We start from the raw sequence: 19,922 nt of genomic DNA, 5'->3' as shown, positions 1-19,922 counted from the left end.
CTACAGCATGATAACTATACAATGCACATAAGCTTCTTTCCTTGAGGAAATGAGAACAGCTCTTTGCTCTTCTACCTACTGAACAGTCCCTCCAAAACAACATATTTTCAAGGACAAGAGCTAAGTTATTTGAGTTTTAATTCTGAACACCTGAAGCTGCTTTATACTGAATCAGGCCATTGGTCTGTCAAGGTCAGTACTGTCTACTCCAACTAGCTGAAGCTCTCCAGGGTCTCAGGCAGAGGTTTTTCATATCAGCTACTACTTGGTCCTTCTGGCTGGGGATAGAAACTGGGAACTTCTGCATGCAAAGCAGATGTTCTACCACTAAGTTTGCCAGGTCACTCTTTGCCATCGGATGGTTCTTGGGGTGGAGCCTGAGAAGGGCAGAGTTTGGGGAGGGACTTCAATGCCATAGAGTCCCATTGCCAAAGCAGCCATTTTCTTCAGGGAAACTGATCTCTATCAGCTGGAGATCAGTTGTAAAAGCAGGAAATCTCCAGCTAGTACCTGGAGGTTGGCAACCCTATCTACCACTGAGCCACGGCTAGATTTGCAACATGTCTTGTGGTGTTCATGTTTGGTAGACCTCTACATTGCCACAGAATCTGGAACTTCTTGCTCAGGAGAAGCATTGAGAAATTGGTGGGGGGGAGGACAAAGAGTTTTGATAAACTCTCGCTTTTGTGTGTTCGCAAAAGCGCTCACCTCGGCTGCCCCTCTTGTACATATTTGGCTCTTTTGATTCTCCTATCCAGCTGTATTCTGTTGGCATAGAAACTGGTCTCAGATCACCTGGAAAAAGTGCAAAAGGAAACCAATTAAAATTTTGGAACTCATTAGAAGAATGGTTAGTTTATGCACGAAAGGCACCGCGCATGTAAAGTTGGTAGAAAAAACAGCAATCTGGTGCAACTAACAATTGGAGTGTGCAGTTTCCAGAATTTGCTGGAATTATGGAAACCTACAAAGAGGAAGGAGCCAATGGTTCATGTGTTTGCCCACCCCCTCTTTCAGTAGACAAGATCAGCTATTAGCCTGCACAGGATCACAATGAGCCAAAATGGCTCAAAATGAAAATGTATCACTGGTGACCTACTCTTTCAAGTGTTAAAAAAAACTGCTGCATTTGGAGAGCTGGCTTCCCAATCTCAAGCCAATTCCATGCAATGCTTCTTAAAATTTGTAAGAAGTCTTCATTCTAGTGCCTCTGCTATGGCCTGAAGAGGTAAGACTGAGATTCTGCCTCCCCACAGACCACTGCACAGGATTGCGGTCACTGCACCCAAAAAAAGATATTGTAGAACTGCCTCGGCTGGCTCACAGGCTGGATAAGTTTTCACAGGACCGGATGTGGCCTGCGGGCCTTATCTTTGACACCCCTGTTGTAGAGCTTGAAAAGGTGCAGAAAGGAGCAACCAAAATGATCAGTGGGCTAGGGCAGCTGCCTCATGAGGACCACTTAGGGCAGTGATGGCGAACCTTTTAGAGACCGAGTGCCCAAACTGCAACCCAAAACCCACTTATTTATCGCAAAGTGCCAACACGGCAATTTAACCTGAATACTGAGGTTTTAGTTTAGAAAAAACAACACATACATTAACATCTTTTGCCTTAAAAGAAAAACACAATAACAGAGCTTTCAATGATACAAACAACTTTTTATTGAAAGGTAAAAGTTTGCATTTGGTATGCTTTTGAACAATTAATGTTTGTTCAAAGCCCCTAAGCTGAACGGCGGGGAGTCCAGGGAAGGCGGAAGCGACGGCTGCTCAACTTGCCCGCACGTGCCCACAGAGAGGGCTCGGCGTGCCATGTCCGGCACGCCATAGGTTCGCCAACATGGAGTTAGGGGTTGGGCTTTTAAGCCTAGAAAAGAGGGGAGTGAGGGGAGACATGATAGAGGTTTATTAAATTATGCATGGCTTGGAGAGTGGACAGGGAGAAGCTTTTCTTTTTCTCCCTTAATACTAGAATCCAGGGTCACCCACTGAAGGGTGGGAGATTCAGGACAGACAAAAAGAAGTATTTGTTCACATGGTGCATAGTTAATTTGTGGAACTTGCTGCCACAAGATGTGGTCATGGCCACCAACTTAGAAAGCTTTAAAAGGGGAGTGGACAAATTCATGGAGGACTGGGATATCAATGGCTTCTAATCTTGATGGATATCTATTCCCTCCAGTACCAGAGGTAGTATACCTCCTTAAATCAGTTGCTGGATGATGGGCAGGATGATGCCATTGCAGACTTCTTGTTTGAGTTCTTCCTAAATGTAATTGGTTGATAGGGTTGCCAACATCCAGGTACTAGCTGGAGATCTCCTGCTATTACAACTGATTTCCAGCCAATAGAGATCAGTTCACCTGCAGAAAATGGCCGCCTTGGCAATGGGACTCTATGGCATTGAAGTCCCTCCCCAAACTCTGCCCTCCTCAAGCTCCACCCCAAAAACCACCCACCTGTGGCAAAGAGTGACCTGGCAAACTTAGTGGTAGAACATCTGCTTTATATGCAGAAGATCCCAGTTTCAATCCCCAGTCAGAAGGACCAAGTAGTATTGTGGGGCCTTCCTGCTGTCCATGAGTGTGGGAAGTCCCCATGCAGAAGGACTCTAAATGAATGGATAATGAACGCTTGGACAGAACTTAGACGTATATGCAAACTGCACACATTATCTTTACTTGGCACGTTTGCAGATCACATGGAGTCAGGGCAGGCTCATGTAGCTTGTGCTCTATTAAGAACAAGCAATCAACTTGTGGCTGTTGGAGTGAGAGATGTGAGCAGTTTATCCTCCATATTTAGTCATCTTCTTCACAGGGCTTCAGTGAAGAGGCTTGGTTAGGGTTGCCAGGTCCCTCCTCTCTACCGGTGGGAGGTTTTTGGGGCAAAGCCTGAGGAAGGCAGGGTTTGGGGAGGTGAGGGAGTTCAGTGCTATAGAGGCCAAATGCCAAAGTGGCTATTTTCTCCAGGAGAACTGATGTATATCAGCTGGAGATTAGTTGTGATAGCAGGAGATCTCCAGCTAGTACCAGGAGGTTGGCTTGGTAAACTCAGCACTAGGTAAACTCAGTACCTAGGCTTGGTAAACTCAGCACATCTGTCTGACAAAGCGTCACTCATTTCTTTCCAATGAGTCCTGGAATTGGCCCTTGCATGCTAACGGACTTTCTAGGTGGCCTCACCCTAGTCTCAGTGGGGGGGAGGGGAAGGGCAAGTGGCCATATTGCACTTGTCTTCCCCCCTCCCCCAAATCATGGCTAATCATGGAGAGTGGTATCTCATAACTTCTTTTTACTGTTAAACATTGAGAAACCTGTTCATGTACCTCCAACATCACATAGTTCCTAGTAGGTAATTGATCGATTGATTGAATTTATGTCCCTGACTTTCTGCCGTTATTAGCACCCAAGTAGCTTAGAACAGTTAAAAACAAAAATGTTACAATACAATTTAAAGTAAAACATACAAATATAGAACTGGAAAGGACCTCAAGGATCATCTAACCCAACCCCCTGCACATTGCAGGAAATTCACAACTACCTTCCCCTCCCACTCCCCCAGTGACTCCTGCTCTATGCCCAGAGGAAGGCAAAAGCCTCCAGGATCCTTGGCTAATCTGGCCCGGAGGAAAATTCCTTCCTGACCCCAAAGTAGTGATTGGCATGTAAGAAAGGGCCAAGAGAGCTGAACACTGACTCATCCCTCCCTGCCCTCCCTCTCATGATCTGCCTAAGTTCATAGAATCAGCATTGCTGACAGATGACCATCTAGCCTCTGCTTAAAAACCTCCAAAGGAGAGCCCATCACCTCCCAAGGAAGCCTGTTCCACTGAGTAACTGCTCTAACTGTCAGGAAGTTCTTCCTAATGTTTAGCTGGAAACTCTTTTGATTTAATTTCAACCTGTTGGCTCTGGTGCGACCTTCTGGGGCAACAGAAAACAACTCAGCACCATCCTCTATATGACAGCCCTTCAAATACTTGAAGATGGTTATCATATCACCTCTCAGTTGTCTCCTCTCTAGGCTAAACCGAGCTCCTTCAAGCTTTCCTCATAGGACTTAGTCTCCAGCCCCCTCACCATCTTTGTTGGCCTCCTCTAGATATGTTCCAGCTTGTCAACATCCTTCTTAAACTTTGGTGCCCCAAACTGAACACAATACTCTAAGTGAGGTCTAACCAGAGTAAAGTGACACCATCACTTTGGTCTGGACACTATAGTTCTGTTGATGTAGCCGAAAATCACATTTGCCTTTTTAGATAAGCTCAAACTATTGTTCTGAATCTTTGAAGTGCTGCTGGATTACTTGGGGGGAGGGAGAGATGGGAAAAATCCTTACCCCTGTCCTCAATTTGGTTTCCTATTGCAGAGTCTTTTTAGAATTGGCAGCATTTATAGTAAATGAAACCCAATGAAGCTGGTGAACAATAGGTTCAGGATGGTCAAAAGGAAATACTTCTTTACTCAACGAGTAATTTAAATTGTGAAATGCACTCCCCAGGGGATGTAGTGATAGCCATTATCAAAGGTAAGATGGGACACATTCATGGAGATGTCCATCAATGGCTGCTAGCTATGATAACTAAACAGAACCTCCACATTCCGAGGTAGTAAACCTCTGCATAACAGCTCTAGAAGGCAACATTAAGGGAAGGCTTTTGCATCTATGGGAGCCAGTGTGGTGTAGTGGTTAAGAGTGGTGGTAGAGAAAGTTGGCACATAAAAACCAAGTCCTCCTCCCCCTCCTCCTTCTTCTTTGATTGTTGGTCCTCCAGGAAAACTAGTTGGCCACTGTGTGAAAGGGGATGCTCAACTAGATGGATGACTAGGCTTATCAAGCAAGACTCTTCTTATGTTACTATGCCTTCATTTTTATAAACTTGGTGTTCTAAGGTTTTGACTTTAAAAAATAGTTATGGACCATATTTATGGGTTCGTTTGTTTTCTGACTCCTATTTCTTTTTGGTGACAACCTTTGGTTCAGACAAATAAACCAACTCCAGTTATACATTTTCAAGGATACATTTAAAATCTTAAGATGTTTAAAGGATGTGTGAATTCAGCTGCTGCTGTTTAGAACCTGCACGCTCCGCCTTTGGCATGCTTTTTAGAAGACGGAGGCATTCAGCACGTGCATTATCGGATACAAACTGAACGCCTAGCTTGCAGACGTCTCAAGGGGAAAGGCATCTAAGAGCCTTTGAAACCAGGACTTAGACATTATGTTTTATTCATAAAACCTTTCAAATTTGCTCTGCGGCTGCACACTGATTGCGTACTTCTATACCTTCATTTTCTACTAAGAAAACCAGGAGTAGCTGTAGGAAGAGAACCATTAAGACAGAAGGAGATCTGTGAAACTGCCTATGTGGGGCCATCTTTCTGACCCTGTCAGTCTGTATCATCATCAATGCATGCATAAAACTACCCTCTAAATCATGAGTCAACTCCCATCTGAAATATATAGCCAATAATAATAATAATAATAATAAGAATAATAACCCTCCAGTCTGGCTCCGATCGTGAGGCCTGTTAGTTTTAGAAATGCAAGTTATTTTCTGAAACATTAGACACTGGCTGAGCCTTCCAGCTCCCAAAATAAACCCAAAGCTGGAAAAGGCTGGATGCAATCAAGAAGTTCTTTTCTCTTTTCTTTCCAGACCAGTAGTTCATTTCCGCAGTTTTACTGTTTTGGGCAGGGAAAAAGCTGTGCGTGTGTGTTTGTGTGTATGCACACATGCATCCCAAACAAAAAGACTTCAATGTGTAGCTCTGCAGATGGATAAATGGAGCTTACTGTTTTCTGATTTGTGACATATCTTCACTGACTCTTCCGCCTGTTAAATATGCCGTTAATTCAGAATGTCATCACGTGCTTTGAAGAGGCCAGGTTTTCTCTCCCCCCCCATTCAACTCTGATTACAATCTTGCTGCATATGATGAGAGCAATTAGGTTTTATTTATCTTGCTGTGTTATTACGATGAACTTTGCAATAATCAGTTAAATGCTGAAGTGGGGGAGTAACCTAAATCCTCAGATATTATAACATGCATTCCAGACTATTTATCACTATATCTAATAGTGGTGCGAATGGCTCAGGCAGCAAAATGAGGCCACCTACTGAGAAAGTAGGGAGCTCTACATTCTTAGGGGACTCCCTAGATGTGCAGAAAAGTGTAACTATGTAAATTAACCAAAGATTCTGCCTCCCAGTCTAATAGGGTTGCCAACCTCCAGGTACTAGCTGGAGATCTCCTGCTATTACAACTGATTTCCAGCCAATAGAGATCAGTTCGCTGGAGAAAATGGCCGCATTGGCAATTGGACCTGAAGGCATTGAAGTCCCTCCCTTCCCCAAACCCCACCCTCTTCAAGCTCCGCCCTCAAACCCTCCCACCAGTGGCGAAGAGGGACCTGGCAACCTTAGTTATAAAAAAGGGTACATATTTATTTCACCATCATATATGAACCTGCCGCTGCCGGCACTTGCTGTGGTCAGGTGGGTCGCTACTAGTTAGAAGGCTTCTCTGTGGTGGCCCCTCCACTTTGAAACTCCCCCCCTTCACAGATATACGTCTGGTGCCACCCTACTATCAAGGAGGCTCCAGGCCAACTCTGTCCTTCTTTCTCCCTGAATTTTAACAGCAATTCCTTATATAGTTCTTTTTGTACTGAAACTCAATTATTTTGATGGGTTTTATTCTTCTGTTGGATTTTTTTTTTTTAAGTTTAGTGACATTTTACTGGTATGTTGTGATTTCCATGTTTGTAACTTGCTGCCCCAAGGCTTTTCTCCTCTAAAATGGAAAACCAAGATATAAGTACCACAACATTTTAAAAGGAATTAAATACATGGTTCTCTCTTTAAAACTATGCAATCATCTCCCACCTATTGCTTACCAGTTATAAAGAAAAGTCATAAATGAGTTCATAGCAACTGGTATAATGCATGTTAGGAATATGCAAAACCTTCCCAATTATCACTACAGATATTTCTGCCTCGCTGAACAGTAATATGGCATGTCCAGAACACTTATTCACAATGGAAGATATGCCATTTTCAAAAGGGCAGGTTAGTCTAGATTGTTATTTCACATCTTGGCATAATTGTGCAGTTGTTCCCCCATTCCAAAGAACAGACCTGGCCTCATTATGCAGCATTTCAAATTCTGAAGGACCAGATCTTGTACTTTTTATTTTTTTTACACTTTTAATTGAGGTACACATGTGCATATATGTACACTCTTCCTCTCATTTTAATTACACAAACTGCTTTGGAGCTGGGGAAGGGAAGTGATTTGGCTCTTCACGCTCACATATTTAAAAGCAGAGATGTGGCTTAATTGTGCATCTCTAGTTCAGAAGGGAGAAGGTAGCCTGGTACATTACAAAAAATAGCACATATGTATATTCCCCCGTTAAAAAAATTATTCAGGGAATAAAGGAGAAGGGGTTTTACAGCACATGGTTTGCCCATTCAAATTTATAAACCTGGCTTGAGAGCCAGCGTGGTATAGTGGTTAAGAGCAGTGGACTCTAATCTGGAGAACCACTCCTCCACATGAGTGGTGGATTCTAATCTAGTAGGTAGGTAGGTTTCCCCACTCTAATCTAATAGGTAAACCAGGTAGGTTTCCCCACTCCTACACATGAAGCCAGCTGGGTGACCATGGGCTAGTCACAGTTCTCTCTGGACTCTCTCAGCCCCACCTACCTCACAAGGTGTATGTTGTGGAGAGAGGAAAGGAAGGCGATTGTAAGCCGGTTTGAGTCTCCTTAAAGGTAAAGAAAATCAGGGTATAAAAACCAACTCTTCTTCTAATTCACAACCTTTCTATTTGAAACAACAGACCAGGCTGCTATGCTCCTCCCCTTCCCTGAAATATGATTAAATACATAAGATCTCGTGCAACAAATGCTTTCCTGTTGGTTTATGTGGGCGCTTATCTGCAACTATGAATATGTGACTCTTGTCCTGGAAAAGCCACAGGTATTTATGGCACTCCTAGTACACACATAGCTTATATTTGCATATCTATTCAGAAGTATAGATGTTTGCATACAAAGAATCTCAAACAGTCTGTTCATATCCAGGCTTGTTATAAACTAAATGAACTAGCATAGCTACTAGAACACTGAATGAAAAGCACCTCAATGACCTCATGCCTTAGTCCTGTTCACAAATTACAGGGAATGCACAAACAAACTCATATACAGGGTAGACTTGAGTTTGTTGTGTGTTGAATAATTTCCCAGAATTAGAACTGGTCTCCAAACAACAAAGATCAGTTCCCCTGGAGAAAATGGTTGCTCTGGAGGGTGGACTCTGGAATTGTACTCTGCTGAGATTCTGCCCCTCCCCAAACCCCTCCCTCCTCAGGCTCTATCCCCCCCTCAAATCTCCAGGTATTTCCCAAACCAGAGCTGTCAAACCTCATGATGCAGACCCATTCTCTCTAATATCAGTGGGGCATGCCTACTATATTAGGTGCTGTGGAACACAGGCAGGATGCAGTCGTCTTGATGTGGTCTTCCTAGAGTAGGGTTCCCAGGTCCCTCTTCACCACCAGTGGGAGGTTTCTGGGGTGGAGTTTGAGGTGGGTGGGGTTTGGGGAGGGGAGGGACTTCAATGCCATAGAGTCCAATGGCCAAAGTGGCCATTTCCTCCAGGTGAACTGATCTCTATCGGCTGGAGATCAGTTGTAATAGCAGGAGATCTCCAGCTAGTGCCTGGAAGTTGGCAACCTTATCCTAGAGGCACCTTGTTGGCCACTGTGTGAACAGACTGCCGGACTTGATGGGCCTTGGTCTGATCCAGCAATGGCTTCTCTTATGTTGTTATGCTATGTTATAATTCCTCCATATCTGAACAGCCTCACACTTGATTTACCCTTCCCTTCAAAACTTTTAGTTACTGTTCAACATATAACTCTGGAAATAAATAATGTGCTAAAAAAATGGAAACATCCCATCAATGAGGGACATCACCTCTGGAGCACGGTTTCCACAAAAAGCAATATTGCATTAATTATTTCTTTCCCCTTTCCTCCTCATTTCCTTTGATATTTTCTTCCATTGTCTTATTTATGTCCCAGGAGGCTGCAGGTTGTTTACAGCTGTCTCTCTCGCTCGCTCTCGCCTGCTCTGAGCAACCTGTCTGCATGGCACCTGCGTGTGGTGCAATATATTAAAATGACAGTAGAAGTTTGTCTCCTGGCAAAACAAAAAGCATCACTCGGCACCTTCTCACTTGTGGGCACAAAGGAGCTGATGTTCCCCAAATCTGGCAGCTAAAGCTTTCAGGATGATTGCATGCATGCTTCCAAAACTCCCCTTTTCCACATTTCTCCTTGGATTTTGGACTTCTGATTCGTAGGGTTGCCAGGTCCCTCTTCGCCACCAGTGGGAGGTTTTTGGGGTGGAGCCTGAGGAGGGCGGGGTTTGGGTAGGGGAGAGACTTCAATGCCATAGAGTTCAATTGCCAAAGCAGCCATTTTCTCCAGGTGAACTGATCTCTTTCGGCTAGAAATCAGTTGTAATAGCAGGAGATCTCCAGCTAGTACTGGAGGTTAGGAAAACAGTACAGGATACTATATATACACAAAGTGCAATTTTTTATAAGCTACTGAGGTGAAACACAGACCATAAAATGTGTTTCATTCATCTTTTTAATACTCTAGCTCCAAATGGTTTGAACAATGAATTTGATTTGTCCTGTTTTTTGTAAGTTTCCTTTAAATGTGGCTACATATTTACTGTACCTTTAAATCCTCTTGAATTAGTCCTCACTAAACATCATTTGACCCAATTGGTACTATATGTACTTGACGCTGACCTTTACAATCTAATTATGACTTTGAAATATTAGCAGCCCAATTCTTTTGTGGGAGCTTAAAACAAATAACATTAAAAATTGCAAATACTTTATTTAAAAAATACTAAAAACTTACATATTCTAAGAACCATTCTCCTACTTGGTTAGGACCTGGATAATTAACAAGACTGTTAACCTCCCAAGTATATGAGTTCCTTTGAACTGAGGTAAGCTATTATTATACTTTTGTTTCAGATTACCCTAAAAAGGCAATTTTGTAATGAAAAAATATTCATAAAATTATTCATAGAAATAAATATAAATATTTATATGAATTGTTTAGGCTGATGAAGCTATGCTTTGGTGAAAGCGCTACAGAATATCTGGAATAGCGTTTTCTCTTTGCCGTCCCCTTTGGACACTTCTGCTACCTACTTTGGAGCAACTGTCTACTTTTGGATAAGAAGATCCTGCTCTTCTTTTGTACATTGGACTGATGTCTAGCCCTTTGGAGATAGCTATTATGCTTGTATTATACAGTTTGCAGTTTACTGCTTTTTGACTTACCTTGTATATATTGTGTTTATTGTTGTAACCTGTTGTGTCTTGACCATCTCTCATGTTTGCACTTAGTATTGAATAGATTTTGTATATATTGAGTAGTACTGGTTCTTTTTTGTAGCAACTTTTATTATCAGTACAGTGAGTTTTTCCGTACCACCTGGAGGTTGGCAACCTTATCTCCACTAAGGGCTCCATATCCCCCTTCCCTCTTCAGCATTGCTCAGTTTGAAGAGTTCTGGACTCCTCATTAGGTCCACCACGCAAGTGGCTGTTCTTGTTTCAGTAACTGAATGTATGTGCCATCAATTCACAGTTGACCTATGGCAACCCCTTAAACAAGAGATGGACAGAGGTGGTTTGCCATTGCCTGCCTCTACATAATAACCCTGGTCTTCTTCGGTTGTCTCCCATCAAATTACTAACCATGGCCAACCCTGCTTAGCTTCCAAGATTTGATGATATCTGAGCCTATGGCGAGATAGAGATACTAAAGAGACATGATCTTGAACAAAAAAAAACAAACCCTTTTTAGATCAGAGGGAGTCATTTTTAGTGGCATAAATTCCCAAATCCAACCCCACTCTTCATTAACTCTTGTTTACCAAGAAAGTTGTCCCAGTTCCTCCTAGATCTTGTATGGGGGGTGGGGTCTATACATAATAGCAAAGTATACGATTATGTAATGCTTTCTTTAAAACTGCCACCACACTACAGCTGTTCAAATTCAATTTTGTGCATCAGCCATCACAATTCCTGAGTCAGATTGACAATGCATGCCTGATTTGAAGGTACTGGAAAAACAAAGGTTTTCCAATCACTGGCTGAGTCACTGTCTCAGGCGACAAAATATGAATCACGTTTAACTCAATTTTCAGTCGTATATAAACCACGGGAAATTCACTCCTGAACATTCTCCAGATTCCACATGTCTGACAGCTGGTCATTTAACAAACAGACATCAGGGTGAAAGCCCCGGACTAAACACTGGTTTTAACTTATTCTACACTCTGCAATTTGAGGAGACTGATAAGATAACACAGTGCCAGTTCCTTTGCAGAAACCACATATGGTCACGCAGGATGATTCTCGAAAAAGGCTGCAACAGCTTCTACATGTTTCCTTGGTTTAAACCATTATTTCATAGCAGCCAACCTTGTTGTGAGATAATAGAATTTAACACCGGGGACTCTGTTATACTATTTTTAATGCAGCATTTCTGATGCTGCTCTTGGATGCATACCTTGTCATATAGATTTTTGCAGCTTTCCACACAGGGAACCTTTTCGGTCTTAACTTGTCTTCTTTGGAAGATGTGTTGCAAGGAATTCTACAGAACATCCTAAGGCACACACTCAGTATATGCACACTCAGTACGTGCACTCAGACGTCTTCATTACCGTGTGAGCTAAGAGGACCCCCAACACTCCCCTGGCTGCACAGCACAAGGGACACCTGTCTTTTAGGGGGACACCTGTCTGCCCTTAGCAGTCTCCCCACTTAGGGCCCCCAAGATCTATTGAAGATCTACAGGGCTCTCCAAAATAGTTCTACAACTGTTGGTGGGCCCAATTGCTCCAAAGCACCCTTTGCTCACAGCTACGAGTCCATTCAGTCCCCCAGTTGTCCCTGGAGATGAAGTGACGGACTGCTGGAGGAAGTTGACTGATACTGAAGCTGATGGAATGTAGACTAGCACAGGTTAAAAACCTATTCTGTGATGGTGACAAAGAACTCTCCCCTGGGACATTCTCAATACTGTCCAGTAATGTTGTGCTAAGTGGTGAAGGAACAGTATGTAATGGTCTAGTACATACTGGCCCTCACTGGGAATTTGTGGATCCTTTTGTGATTCATTGTGATTGCATCATGGATCAAATGGACTGTATGTGATCCAACTTAGAGTCCACTTTAATGACAGAAATGGTAAGGAATGCTCATAATACTTGCCACGTTCATATGGATTCCTTTGTGCAGCCTGAAGAAGAACAAAACTTGGTTTTTATATCCCACTTTTTCTCTACCTTAAGGAGTTTCAAAGTGGCTTACAAACACAATCCCTTCCTCTCCCCAGAACAGGTACCTTGTGAGGTAGGTGAGGCTGAGAGAGTTCTGAGAAAAGAGTGACTGGCCCAAGGTCACCCTGCAGGCTTCATGTGGAGGAGTGGGGAATTGAACCTGGTTCTCCAGATTAGAGTCCGCCACTCTTAACCACTACACCGCGCTGGCTCCCTGAGGATCCTGAAACAACCGGTAAGGCAAGTCCCATTAGTTGTGTACTTGACTCTTGTCCATCCAGGTTAGTTAATGCCTTACTAAGCCCATCCTTATTTGGCTGGTTACGTCTGAACCAGTAAATAAAATTCAGCCCCACATCAATTCCTCTGTGACCTTCCTCCCCCACATCCTCGCATTCTCCAAACCTCCCCTGTGCATTCATTTCTCTTTTCCCAAGTCCAGTGTAAAGATTTTCCCCAGCCTACTTCATTTCCCCAACCACACCTAAATAGCTTGTCAGCTTGCTATCATTGACAGCTCCCCCTCACCTGAGCAGTTACAATGGCCAAGAATATTCCACAACATCTCAGCAGCTCACACAATGACTGTGGTGCTTAGCAAACGTTTCCAGACACTCAAACATCCTTTAGATGATGCAGAAAAAGAAGCAGTTGCAAATGTAGGAACCCACCATTTCTGTACTGTGCAAAGCAACCCAAAGCACTGATGTGATGCCTTTCCAATTCCCCCCCCCCCATGAGATGCCACAGCCCAAACGGGAGCATCAAAAGGAAATGTAAACACTGGTGAAATCTTACACTGGAATAATGTAGCTGGTGTCTTAACTATAAGTCGTTTGCTCAGAATTTATGAAAGCAAGCCAAATCCATTTTATTGGCTCACATTTCAAAAAGCCAATCCAACTTCTCTCTGATCCTACTATTAAGGCAAAATGCCAATGAGATTTTCTTGCTTGGAAAGAAAGCTGGAAACGGAGAATGTAGTTGCATTAAGCCGTTCTTAAGTTCCTCTCTCCAGTATTAATGGAGTAAAAGCCAGCAAAGTGCTGATTTATACTCCATGAGAAGGGAATACGCACACAACCCTCAGGAAAACAGTTTCAAATTTGTTACTATTCAAAGCTTTACACCATATTGGTCCCTGCAAAAGCAAAAAACAAGAATGAAATCTGAGTCATATATTTTATTTCAACTAGCCAAATTGAGACAAAACATTGTGTGACTTTTCAAGCTCACTAGAACATTGCAACTTTCAGCTTGATGCAGAAGTTCTGGTGAGTTCGAAAGCTTGCCAATGTTTTGTTTTATTTGGTTGGTCCAAATAAAAGGTATGGCACAGATTTAATTCCTGGCTTTGATTTGTTACCCGATCTTATCAATAATGCAGTGTGTTCTTATGCTTCAGTTGTGCATATATAACTAGGGACAATCCCTATTTTCTGGTACCTGTCCTTGATGAAAGTATGTTCCCATTTTCTCCATGGTTTGTCTTTTGGGGAGGTGTTGAATTTTAATGTTGTTAACATGCACACGTGTACACCAGAGCACTTCAAGATTTAAGCACCTCTCCAGATATCTAGGCATTAAAACTTTGAGTGGGGAGTGGATCCATTTACTTCAGCTCACACGTACTTACACATAGACCCAGCATGCATGTGTATTGCTTCCCTTCCTCCACCTTCAGCAGCTGCCCATTTATGTATTTAATATTTATTTTATGCACATGTATTACTTATTGTATTGATGGCCTGCCATTTGCCAGAAGCATTCAGGATGGCAGACAAAATGTTGAAAGTAATTTAAAACATCAAAGCCAGAGGAGCATTAAAGTGATATTAGTAAGCATCAAGTGAAACATACAGTGACCATAAAGCAAGGACCTAACAATTTAAACTCAACAGAATGAAAACAACACATCTGGAGTAAAAACAGATAAAGAAACAGCGTGCCCTGACCTAGATGGCCCAGGTTAGCTCGATCTCATCAGATCTCAGAAGCTAACAAGTCAGCCCTGGTTAGTACTTGGATGGGAGACCACCAAGGAATACCAGGGTTGCTACACAGAAGAAGACAATGGCAAACCACCTCTGTTAATCTGTTGCCTTGAAAACCCCAAAGGTGGTAGCCATAAGTCAGCTGTGACTTGTCGGCACTTTACACACACACAAAAACAGTGTGCTGGCTTCATCTCCCTTTAAAGTAGGGTTGCAAGAGACTGGGGGGTATGACCAGCAGGGATGGCATAATGTCACAGGTGGGGAAAATCTGGAAATGACATCAAGCCTCTCTAGCAATCACAGGAAACTCTATGGTTTCCATATGTTTCTCAAGAGACCTGATGTCACTTCCGGGTTTCCCCAAAAAGTGGTCAAGCCATTGGATCACTGAATTTTTTTTTCTCCTGTTGCTGCTCTGAGTGGCAGTGGGGCAGGGGATCACCCATCCTCACTGGCAACTCTGCTTCAAAGGCCCTCTAGGCAATGACCAATTTCCAAAATGCCAAAGGTGAGGCGGGCTGGCTGGAATTGATACCTGGTGAGAATTTGACTGGTCAGACTAGTTTTACTTTCTTCAGGCCAGAAGCCCACAAACAAGATGACTGCAGCAGCATTATTCTGCTTGTGCTCCACAACACCTAATATAATGGGCATGCTCCTCTGATACTGGAGAGAAGAGGTATGCATCATGACTAGCATCCATTTTGACAAGTAGCCATGGGTAGCCCTCTCCTCCATGAACATGTCCACTCCCCATTTAAAACCTTCTAAGTTGGCAGCCATTACCACATCCTGGGGCAGGGAGTTCCATACTAACTATGCATTGTATTAAGAAATACTTCCTTTTATCAGTTTTCAATCTCTCACCCTCCAGCTTCGGCAGACGACCCCATGTTCTAGTATTATGAGGTATCATCCTCACTCTCTCTGAGGCCTCTTTAAAGACCATTGCCAAGGCAAACCCAAACAATGGCTGAACTCCTGCAGGGGAATGAATCTCTTGGAATGACTCTCACCAGAGTTTATAAAGACCTATCGACAGGGGTGGACTGGGAAGGAAAAACAGCCCTGGAAGGGAGGAAGAGGAAGGGGGGAAGAGGCAGCCTGGCTACCCAACCTGGCTACCCAACCAGCCAGACACCTCTTTCCACCTTCTGTACAGGGCTGGGGTGGGCTAGCTGATCTCTCCCCTGGGCTGTGTGGGGCTAGGTTGGGATGGGTACCAACTATCCTGGGCTGTGCAGGGCTTGGATGGACTGGGCGCTGCCTCCCCCATGCCACACTGGGCTTCAGCAGGCTGGGCCCAGCCCTTCTGCCACTAGGCTGGCCTGGCCCAGGTGGGGGGAGGCCATCAGCCCTCCGGGAGAAGTCCTGGAGGCCACAATGGCCAATCTGCCCCTGCCTATTGGGCATGCACAGCTTGTAGCACTGTTTTTAAGGTGGCCCGGAGTGTGTGAATACAATGAGGTGTCAAGGAGTCTGGGAAGTTTGTGGTGTGGGACACTGAGAGGGGCTCATCATCTGGCTGCCTCTAGGTGGTTGAGCCCTGAGGTGGGCCCCACCCCTTGACACATTTGTGTCTTCCAAGAATTGGCAGCACTAATGCTGGCTGGACCTCCTGTGGCAAGGAATTCCAAAACTTGTCCTCAGCAAGAATGCCCTCTAATGCATCCCCACCAACTTCACTCGAGTCAGGCATCCGAGAAAGGCAACAGAAGTAGACCTTAAGGTCATGTGATCATGGCCTCCCCAGACATTCTGGCCCAATAATATTTAAGGCTTCAAAGGGGAATAGCAACATTTTGAATGGAAACAGGCTAGTAACAAGCTAGAAACAAACTAGTTTCCATTCAGAAACAAACTATTAGCAGAGCAAATGATATAATAGGAAAATACCATCCTTGCAGCAAGTCCCTGCTAGACATTCTGGCTGCAGAACTCTACACCAGTTGAACATGTTGCTTCTCAACAAGTTTCCAAAGCAGTGAACAAACTAAATCATTTTTTTTAAGTACAGTAAGATGTACTTATAGCAACATAAAACTAGAAACTTACACCTGCCAAAAGAAGATTCAAACCAGCAGTACATTAACTAAAAAAGCATAGCCAACATAAAAACAGCACAAAAACAGGCTGATAAAAGCCGCCTTATTTTTAATTTTTTTACAAAGGCCTGGGTAGAAAGAAAGGTTCCAACTTGGTGCTGAAAAGACCGAAATACACTTCATGTATGATACAAGACTGGTCAGGGGTGCCCAGCCCAATTCTCAGTCACATGTTCAAGTATGGAGTAACCTTTCAAAACTTCTCCATCACTCCACGCAGCTCCAAACGCTGCAAGGGGTAAGGAGAAGCTTCAGGCTTTCCTCCTGTGTCATTTTCACTAGTTGAAACGGCTCCCTTTGCCCCATCCTCAGGCTCCACGTATCCATCCCAGGGCACATAGATCCCAAGGGAGGATCCAGACACTCCCCCCATGGCCATTTCCACTGGTGAAAATGGCCCAGGAGGTAAGCTACTCTTGCAGCATTCAGAGCAACAGACAGATTTTTAATGGTTAGTCCCCGTGTGAACATGTGACCACGATCCTGGTTGGGCATCGGTGACTGTCTCGTCCAGCGCCTGGAGCTCGGCCCCCAGGCCCCTTTTGAGTAGTGACAACAGAACTCTTAATGTCCAAAATATTACATCTTTATTATTTCTTCACATAAATGCATAAGGATTAATCGCTCAACTCACACATCGCTGAACAGGAAGTAGATGCAGAACATATCTAGAGTCTGTGAAAAAACAGATGAATTGGGAGCCTCCTTTCTCTTCTGTGGTCACGGTAGAACAAAGGATTTCAATTTACCCGGGCCGGAGGGAATTGTGGGAAGAAGAAGCTCTGATAGCCAATTAGCGTGCAGTTCAGAAACATCTGACCTAGTGTTGGTCTGGACTACATTTCCCACGATTCTAAGTCTTAAAGGGCTAACTACTACAAACATTTTCTATGTAACATTTCGCTTTCTGCTGGGGCAGCACACTCCCCGCCTGGAATTCTTATGAATTCCACTAACTGCATGCATACTATACAGTACACCCTCAAAACGTGAGCTGGACACCAGCACACGTTTTGAGGGTGTACTGTATCTCGTCACCATCCAGGTGGAAGAGCTGGAAGAATGCAGGACTGGCTAGCGAACGATTACTTTGCCCATCGAGCACCACATACATCTTCACAGCCTCGTCAGGGCGTTCCGTGGGGAAAACTCTAGCAAGGCACACTTGATGACAGGTTCTCTGCTTCGTTGGAGCACCACAGATACGAGTACACTGGGTGCTAACAGCATTGTCCTGAGTAGGGGCAGTAGTCACTGCCGTCGCCATTGCAGGGAGACTCGTTGCAGACTCCAGTGATGCCTGTGTGGTGGTGCCCATCATAGGGTGTTGTGACAAGATGAGGTCAGCATGAAGAGCTGTGGGATGCTTGTCGCTGCCACAGGCCGAACACAGAATGGTGATTGGACAATCCCTAGCCAAGTGGTCCTTAGACTCGCAGCACTTGTAACACAATCTGTATTCCTTCACTAGAGCCTTCCGCTCGTGCAGCCCTTTCTGCCCGAACTCTCTGCACTTATTGAGCGAGTGTGGCTTCTTGTGCAGTGGGCAGAAAGCTCCCACAGGCCTCTCCGTCTTAGGTCGCAGCGTGGCAGCTGAGACTTCCGTCTTCTGCACAGAGATGGTGGTCTTGACTTTCGTGTCTCTCAAAGTCAGTTTAGGGAAGTCCTTCAGTTTCCGCATGAAAACGTTTTCGATGTCTGTAGGTCTGCCATAGCGTTCGTCAAGCCTTTGCCACACTGTCCTGAGTGCCATTTCAGGGTTCTCGACGTGCGCTGCATAGAGTCGCTTGGCTGCATCCGAAGAAGCTGGCCCCAGCCATGCGATCAAGAGCGTTAACTCCTCATCTGCTCGCAATCCCATCTCCCCTGTGACCCTCTGGTAGATGACCTTCCACAAGAAGTAGTCCTCCACGCGATCCGTGAACTTCTGCACACCCTGCTCGGACAAATTCTTCCTGAGATTGCGTGATCCCAGGTAGCTGCCACTGTACTGGGCGAGGCGGGTAGGGTCTGGGAGTGGAACGGCATGAATGAGCTGTGTGGGATACTGAGCAGTGAGCCAAGTCGCAGGAAAGGCAGGTGACTGGAGTGGCTGAGCTGCGGGCCCAGCAGATGGTTGGGGTGCAGGAACAGTGGGAGCAAACATTGCAGTATTTGGATTCAAAGCCCATTGGCTGATATCTGCCTTGCGTTCGGACCCACCCTCCACTGGTACGCCGATGAGAGCTTTCTGTTCTGCAGGTGACTGGAGCGGCTGAGCTGCAGGAACGACAGGTGACTTGAGTGGCTGAGCCGCAGGAGCAGCAGATGACTGGGGTGCAGGAGCGGCGAGTTGGCTGATGTCCACTGGTACGCTGATGAGAGCATTCTGTTCCTGTACGAAGGACAGCACGCGGTGCAGTGTATCCTCTTCTTCTAGCTCCTCAGGTCGGAAACCCAGATCCAGCCGCGCTGCCAAATCGAAGGTCCGAGCCCGGGCCTCCAATTCTGCGGCCTCACCTTCCCGAGCTAACGTCCGTAGTCTCGCTTCTCGTTCCTCTTGTACCGCTCGTTGTCTGGCTTCGCAAGCTTCTTGCTCCTCACGGAGTTGGGTCTGCCGAACCTCTTGCTCTGCTCGTTGTTTGGCTTGCTGAACCTCATACTCCGCTTGTTGCAATGCCGCTTCCCTTCTCACGCCTTCTTCCTTCCTGGCAAACTCTGCTCGTTTGGCGGCTGCTGCCGCGTCAGCTTTGGCTTCCAGCGCTATGCATGCCAGGCTAGCGTCTGATCCTGACCTGTAGGAGCTCCCAGAAACGTGAGGACGGGCCTTAGAGGTGGCAGGTCTTGACCTGTGGGAGCCCTTAGCAGCATGGGAAGAAACCTTCGAGGCGACAGAGGCCCCGGAAACGTGGGAGAGGGCCTTGGAAGATTGCCGTTTTGAAGAAACAAGGGAGTGGGCTGTCGAAGGCACGTATTTCACTGATGCCAGGTGTGATGGTGGAGAGGAGAGCTGTGTGGTCGAGTTCCCTTTTTCTGCTGCCTTAATGCGGACGTCTAGGTCTTGTGCAGCGCCTTCGAAGAATCTCTCTCGGGTCTCCCGTTGATCCTTGAACTGTGGTGCCTCCTCTGAGCCCAGTTGGGCCAGGATATCGAAATTCGATCCTCGTTCCCCCACCACTGTGAGTACAGCTGTACACGACGGGCCTTAAGGCCGCGCAGTTCCTCTACGCTGCAGCTAGTAGTGTCTTTCTGTAGTTCTCGTTGCGCCTTCTGCCATGCGCGTTCCGCCTTATCGCGAAGCTCATCCTTTTGGCTCAACAGATAGTCTCTCATCTTGGCTGTGAGCATTGGCATCCGATGCACTGAGGTCGTTCCGTGTGTTTGATTTGTTGCTGCTGCAGAGGTGGACTGGTTGCTGTCTGCTCCATCTGGATCCACGATCA

The 19,922-nt window shown here is 45.1% G+C and overlaps 1 protein-coding gene across 1 annotated transcript in view; it reads right to left on the bottom strand.

Moving 5' to 3' along the window:
* The window catches only part of LOC130486531 (connector enhancer of kinase suppressor of ras 2-like), a 513,126-nt gene that overhangs the window by 160,104 nt on the left and 333,100 nt on the right, over window positions 1-19,922 (bottom strand). Inside the window, exon 12 of the mRNA XM_056859816.1 lies at window positions 709-795. Coding sequence (XP_056715794.1) covers window positions 709-795 — 87 coding nt within the window. The remainder of the gene's footprint in view (window positions 1-708; window positions 796-19,922) is intronic.

Source organism: Euleptes europaea, chromosome 13 (genome assembly GCF_029931775.1).
Source record: "Euleptes europaea isolate rEulEur1 chromosome 13, rEulEur1.hap1, whole genome shotgun sequence".
NCBI classification, from domain to species: Eukaryota; Metazoa; Chordata; class Lepidosauria; order Squamata; family Sphaerodactylidae; genus Euleptes; species Euleptes europaea.
The sequence above is the reverse complement of the archived record's forward strand: the minus strand, read 5'-3'. Positions and strand labels throughout refer to the sequence as shown.